Here is a 7596-nt window from a genome sequence, read left to right on the forward strand (position 1 = left end):
ATATTTGTTTACAAACATATTCATGTTTTGGGTTTTCTTCATTATGTTTTATACTGATATTTATTTGTATTATGATAATAGTATTGTTTATTTGTATTGAAAATAATGGTAAAATACTTATGACAATGAAAATGAATGAAAGGATGAGTGAAATAAATCATATTATTAATGATGTGATAATTATGGTTATAATTGTTATGATGATAGATACTATTATGGTAAAGTTTAATGAGATGATTAATGTATTTCTGACGAGACAGATACTATTTATTTCATTTAATCTTCTAGCATTTATATTCTTTAGTTGAATAATATGAATTTCTCTTTCTTTTGTTATGGTTTTTAAATCTATTGTTGTGTTTTTTTTAAAGCAACACTTATTTTTATTATTAATGAAATAAAAATATCAATAAAAATGAATAGGAATAACAAACTAAAAAGACAAAGGATATTCTTAAAATTGAAAAAAATAAATCAAACCCTAAAAATAAAAATAGAATGAAAATAAGAAGAAAACAACAATCTACCCTGAAAATAAAACCCTCCAAGGATTTAAATAGGATCTAATCAAACAAGAAAATCATAAAAGTAAATAATATGGCTAAGGTTCTTGGTATTGGAAATGCTCTTCTTGACCTTTTAATGACTGTTCCAGATGATGTACTTAATGAATTAGAATTAGCTAAAGGATCAATGGAAATGATTACTGAAGAAAAAAATAAAAGAATTTTAGAAGTTACTAAACAATATCCAAAAATGGTAGTATCTGGTGGTTCTGCTTCTAATTGTATTCATGCTATTGCTCATCTTGGTGGAGATTGTACATTCCAAGGAAAAATTGGTAAAGATGCTAATGGTGAAGCTTTTTCAGAAGATTGTAAAAAATCAGGAATTACACCAAAATTAACAGTAACTGATTTAGCTACTGGTTGTGCTAATACATTTGTTACTGCTGATGGAGAAAGAACATTTGGTACATTCCTTGGAGCAGCATGTACTCTTGGAGTAGATGATATTAAAAGTGATATTATGAAAGGAATGAAATTACTTCATACAGAAGGATATTTAATATTTAATACTGATATGTTTAGAAAAATGATGCAAACTGCTAAAGCAGAAGGTGTTACTATTTCTCTTGATGCTGGTTCTTTTAATATTATTAACGATTTTAAATCTTTCTTTGATGAACTTCTTAAAGATTATGTAGATATTATTTTCTGTAATGAAGAAGAGTCAGAAGCATTAACTGGTCTTTCTGATCCTTATCAAGCCATTGATGCTTTAGCTAAACTTGTAAAAGTTCCAGTTGTTAAACTTGGTAAAAATGGTTCACTTGTTAAAGTTGATGGAAAAACTGTTAAAGTTGATATCTTTAAGGCTGATAAAATTGTTGATACTACAGGTGCTGGTGATTCATATGCTGGTACATTCCTTGCAGGTTGGTTAAGAGGAATTCCAGAAGATAAATGTGCTAAAGCAGCATCATTTATTTCATCTAAAGTTATTCAAAAGATGGGTGCAAAATTAACAGAAGAACAATGGGCTGAATATAAAGTTGAAGTTGAAAAGATTTTTGCATAAAATAGTTATTACTTTTAAATAATAATTTAATTATTTTAGTATTATTTTTTTATTAAAATAAATAATAAATTATGTATTTTTATTAATTTATTTATTTATTTTTTAAAATAAAAAAATGTTTTAAAAAGTAAAGAACTTAATATTTTAATTAATGGAACAACCAGTTATTCAAATTGATACTAAAGAATCTAAACCATTATTTAAATTATCTAATTATAGAATGACTGTTCATGCTTTATTACTTACATTTATTAGTTGTATTTATGGAGGTGTACCTACTATCGTATTATTAGTCATTGGTGGAATTATGATTTATGACAATATTAACAAAAATGCTTTTTCTATTAAAGCCTCAATACCATTTATTGTATTAACAGGGTTTTTCTTTTTATCGTTAATAGTTAATTTTATTAGTACTATGGATATTAGTATAAATACATTATTAATATTCTTTACATTAATGATGTATGTTGTGTTATATCTTGTATGTATAATGTTTAATTTTAATTTAGTTAAGGAATTTAATTTTATTGATAAAAAAGATATTAAAATTATTTTAAATATTATGTCTTCTACTTTAGGATTTATCTCTGTTCCAGTTACAAGTTATGCTATTACTCATTTTATTCCTTCATTAGAACTTTATGTTCCATTACTTTTTGTTTTTGTTCATTTAATTACATCACCAAATGGAGATGATCCAATTTTAATTTCATTCTCAGCAATTATTACTCTTATTGCATCTGTATTTTCCTTTTTAGAATTAGGTCAGTTATATATTATTATGTTACCAATGTCAATGTATCTTCTTATATTAACTCCTCATTTACGTTTCTTAGCTTTAGCCTCAGCACCAATGTTTGTAGCAAGTTGTACAATGTTATTATCAGATAATATGCTCTATTTTACTTTAGTTGGAATTATTACAGTAATTTTTGTTTTAACAACATTAAAACGACCTAATATAATAGAGTGTACTGTTTTATGTGTATTAATATCATTACTTTCCTTTTTAGTATTATCATCTTCAAAATTAAATACTATAACTTTGGTTATAATGTCATTAGGAATTGGTTTAATTGCATTTAGAATTAGATTTAATTTTGATCTAATTGTTTTTATTTCTATTGGCTCTGCAGTTGTTACTCTCTTTATGTATCTTCATACTTCATTCCATCATATTTATTTCCATATTACTAGATTTATAATTTTTAATATAAACCTTCATGATTTTACTATTATTTATGCAATATTTGCAACATTCACTTTATTACTACCTTATTTAATGGTAAAAACAAATAGAACAATATTTAGTGTTCTTGCAACTATTTATTCTTTTGGGTTAGCTACAATTGAATATATTGTTGCATCAAGAAGAAATGGTATTTTCTATAATGATACTTATTGTGTTTTTACAGGTGTAATGCTTTGTTTAATTGGTTATTTAATGTATAAAACAAAAAAGATTTATTTAACTTCATTTGCTATAATAATTTCATTTCAAATAGCAAAATTATCAATGTTTATTTTCCCAAGATATTTGTCTATCTTTTCTATTGCTGTTTATCTGTCAACTATTATCATTAGACAGTCTTATCACCCAGATGTAGCTATTGACACTATTTATTTCCTTGTAAATCAAATATGGAATGCATTAACTTCTTTAACTGTTTCTGCAACATTTATTTCAACTCTTCATGTTATTTATTTCAACGAAGTACCTACTTATGTTCAAACATTATTAGAAGCATTTTTATTAATGTGTATTCTTGCTACACATGAGTGTTATGTTTTAAAAAATAATTATTTTGTTATTCCATTTACTGGACTCTTTGGAAGTGCTCTTGGTGTTCTTCTTTCTCTTGGTGCAGACTCTTCTCTTGACCAATTAATAATATTCTTTATTGTAGGAATTTTAATATTTACTTCAACTAATTATACTTATAGTATTGCTCATAATTTCCTTACCAGATTAGTGTTTATTGTTTCTCTCTCATTTTTGTTTGCTCATTATATGTTTGGTTATTTGCCTATTGTACCTTCTTGGTTCTTTATTTTATTATTAGTCCCATCATGTTGTGGTGTTGCTATTACAATGGAAACTATCTTTATAAATCAAAAAACTATTACATTGTTATTACCATTATATTCTATATTATGTATTTCTCTTCCATTATCATTTGCTGGTGCAGTAATAACTACTCTTAACCTGGTTCAATTAAGGTCTATTGCAAGTGTAGTTTTTAGTTTACATTTCACATTACATGTAGCTGTTTTAATTGCCAATAATATATCTCAAAAACAAATGATTAAGAAATATTCATACAATACAATGATGACAATTATTAGTGGTCCATGGTCAATTATTATGGGTATTTTCCTTCACTATTTTGTCTTAAATGGATCATCAATTTCAGTTCTTATTTTTGTTCCTATCTTAGAATTAATTATTGTTGAAAAGTTCGTTAAGTTAGAAGAAAGAAAACGTAGTGGGTTAGTATTGTTTTCAATTATTATTATTTTACCAATATTAACTCTTTCAAGTATATTAAAATATGGATTTAATATTTATGTATTAACAACATATATCTTTATTATTATATGGAACGTTTTTGTTATTTATTTCGCTCTATTCCTTTTCACTAAAAAGGAGATTTTCCAATTCCCTATTTTCCTTATTATAACTCAATTTGTTGTTTCTATACTAATCCTCTGCTTTACAACAAATGACTTGATGTTTACACAATGTGTTCTTGTCGTTTTTATTGCTCCAATTGCTATTTACATGCAATTAACTAATAAAGCAGAACAGAAAGATTCATTAGTTCTTTGAAAAGGAAAAAATACTTAAAATTTAATCAAATTTCTTCTTAACACTATTATTTTTCTTTTGAATGAAATAATTAATTAAAATAACAAATTGTTACTGTAATATTATCAAATGACTGCCTTTTTAATGCTATGTCAATAAGATATCGTGAAACATCCCCTTTATTTCTTGGAAGGACAATTCCATTTGAGTCTTTATCCTCTTCTTTAGAAAAAGAATAATTGAATAAATAATTTCTGGCTAGGTTGATAGCATCTTCATATTTAAATACATTCCAAAAACCATCACACGCAACAATTATGAATTGAAATGATGAATCAATTGCCTTACTCCATATCTTTGGTTGGCAAATAACATATTTTTTCATTGATTCATCACCAATACTTCTTGAAACACCAAGTAAACCATCTACCCTCCACCCATGATTATAAAATACTTTACCACCAGCACTTTCTATTCTAGCCTTTTCTTTATCAACACTTGGGTTATGTTTTTCTGATGTAACAACATATGACCCATCATTATAACAAACAACAATCTCTGAATCTCCAACATTGGCAGTATAGATTATATTATCATAAATCATCACTATAGCTAATGTTGTCCCTGCATTAACTTTTGTTTTCATTGCAATTTCTTTAAATCCATTTTCAACATTGATAATGCCATCTTGAATAGCATTTTCTATATTTTTTGGAAATGATTTGCTTCTCACAATTTCATTATATAATTTAAAATTACAGTAGTCAGCAGCTGACGTTCCAACGTGTCCATCAAAAACTCCAAAATATGTTAATTCCTTCTTTTCTTTTTGAATCATTTTGTTCATATTTTTAATACAAAGGTAGTAATCTTCCATTCGTGTTTTCATTCCTGAAGTAGAATAAACAGAAAACTCAATTTTACTTTTATATTCTTTTATTTCCTTTTGAGTTCGTTTCAATAAATAATTTTCAATAACATGGTCAACTATTTTAACATCAATACATTCTTTTTCATTATATTTTTTCATTAAGTCTTTAATTTCTTTTAAATCTTTCATTTTCTTTAATTCTTTTTTAAACCCCGAAGGTACCACAAAATTATTTTCATCTTTAATTTTACAATAATACTTATAATTAATTCTATCATCAATATCAATTTTTCTTATTGCATCTAGTCCAATAACATCTTCAGAAGTTTTTTGTATAACACATTGAAATCGTTTCATTCTCTCCTCTCTTCCAATTTTTCTTAAACTATCATTACTTTTGTTTCTTGTAACTATTTGATCAGAATGTTTCATAACTCTTAATGCCTCAGGAATGAAAGCTCTTATTCCTGGTACAATAAGTCCTGGATCTGATGCTCTTTTAGCTATTCGTTCACTCATAAGACTTTCTCTAATCAAAGTTTTTGCATTGAGATTTGTTGGTTGAATAGACCAGTGTTTGAGTTGATAAAATAGATATAAAATGGAATTATTAATTTGAATAAAACTTCTATGAGAAAGATGTTTATTGTGAGAAACAGTAATTGTTCTCAGTTCTGTTGTTGGAGCTAAAAAGAAAATAGCCCTTCTAATAAATGGCATTAGCATAGTACTTGGCATGAACGATACAAGACTACTACGAGTAATAACTGGTATGGAATTCTTCCAACTAACCTGTTCTAAGACTTGTTGAATTGTTTCAAGTAACATAGGTTTATGAATAATTTCAATGTTAACACACTCTAATAGATTGATATAGTTCATAGAATTTTGTTGGTCTAATAAAGCGTCTGGAAAGTAAATAAGATTACAGCCGTCTAAAACTAAATCTGCAAGTTCTTTTGTCAGCTTCTGTTTGTCTGTAAAATATAAAACGTTTGTGTTTGGTTCTTTTTTTCTTGCTGCACGAATTTGGGTTATACTCTCTTCTCTTTTGATATTATTTTCTTTTATATTATCTTGTACCATTTGTTCTAAAAGGGGATGATACCCTTCAATCACAAAATCATATTCTTCGTGCTTAATTATTAAAGTTAAATCACATCCTTTCATTTTATCTTTAATTACTGCAACAATTTCTTTGATTTTTTCTTTATTTTCAAGTTCTATTAAAATAAGACAAGAACCTTTATCCTCTTTTTTGATATCATCTTTAAATATACTTATATAACCAGAATAGTATTTGCTTTTATCATTAACTCGAGGACTTAGTTCCTCTGGAACTAAGAGACGTTCTGAATTTGTATGATAAAAAGAAGGTGGAGTAACTGGTGCTGAACAGTCTGAACTTATTACATTTTCATGGTGTAGGAATGGAACACTCCCATCATCGTAGCAAACACTAAAACTATAAGCAGATGAATATAATACTTGAAAAGAGATTTGACTTTGAAATACATTTTTATCACTTGACAAATAAAGAGAATATTGAGTTCTATTCCAATTTTCTTTTTTTGTGAAACGAAAAGGTGAAAAGCAATCCACTTTGTTAACAACTCCATCCAAAGAGATGTGAAGGTCTAGTGAAACTGGACATTGTGACTGAGTTATCCTTGGAAGTGAAATCTCAATTATTCGTGGGACTATGATAATAAATACTAACCAAAATTAATAAAAAAAAACTACAAACAGAGATTGTGTTGATGAGTAAATGAGGAGAAAGATAATGTAAATGAAAGAGAGTTGAATGGAATTCTTATAAGAGAAAAGTGGAAATAATCAAAGATAGTATAATTTGATTGTGAAGAAATATAAAACCCAAAGGTTTTAGGAAAGTAAATAAGAATTTCATTCTCTGAGTTTTGTAGTTGAACCTTCATTTCAGTATTATAAATGAGTGAATTAGAAGAAACAAAGCATAGTATGTTTGTTAGTTGCAGAGGGATTAGTTTGTCTGGTTCTTCTAAGTATTTTTCAATGTATTTTTGCATTGTCTCTTCATCAAATTGTTTCTTCTCAGAAGAAAACAATTCGTCATTAATTTTAGATGAGTAAAATCTAATTGATGGTTGGTGTGGTAAGGCTTTCATTACAAACTAGAAAATAAATAGTTTTCAACAAATTTGATAGTCATTATTAGTGTTATATAAAACGAAATAAAGATTATTATTTTTAACTGGATTTTTTGTCTTTATCCTCACTTTTTTTTCATAAGTTACTTCTGAAACTAGACGGATTTATTGTACCATGTATTTTGGTGTTCCTATCAATTTTG

General features: G+C 26.5%; 3 protein-coding genes across 3 annotated transcripts; 2 read left to right on the forward strand and 1 right to left on the reverse strand.

The window, feature by feature from the left end:
• Positions 1–597: 597 nt before the first annotated feature.
• ENU1_040940 (kinase, PfkB family protein) lies at positions 598–1581 on the forward strand (the record flags this gene model as incomplete). The annotated part of the gene is made up of 1 exon (XM_008857550.1): positions 598–1581. The coding sequence occupies one exon, from the start codon at positions 598–600 to the stop codon at positions 1579–1581; it is 984 nt and encodes a 327-aa protein (XP_008855772.1).
• A 151-nt stretch (positions 1582–1732) lies between these two features.
• Positions 1733–4414, forward strand: ENU1_040950 (hypothetical protein; the record flags this gene model as incomplete). Its single annotated transcript, XM_008857551.1, has 1 exon — positions 1733–4414. One exon carries the CDS (start codon positions 1733–1735, stop codon positions 4412–4414), a length of 2682 nt encoding a protein of 893 aa, XP_008855773.1.
• A 70-nt stretch (positions 4415–4484) lies between these two features.
• ENU1_040960 (protein phosphatase domain containing protein) lies at positions 4485–7411 on the reverse strand (the record flags this gene model as incomplete). Its single annotated transcript, XM_008857552.1, has 2 exons — positions 4485–6964; positions 7012–7411. The coding sequence occupies 2 exons, from the start codon at positions 7409–7411 to the stop codon at positions 4485–4487; spliced, it is 2880 nt and encodes a 959-aa protein (XP_008855774.1).
• Between the last annotated feature and the right edge of the window lie 185 nt (positions 7412–7596).

This window comes from Entamoeba nuttalli, assembly GCF_000257125.1.
Source record: "Entamoeba nuttalli P19 unplaced genomic scaffold asmbl_2765, whole genome shotgun sequence".
In the NCBI taxonomy this organism is placed as follows: Eukaryota; Evosea; order Mastigamoebida; family Endamoebidae; genus Entamoeba; species Entamoeba nuttalli.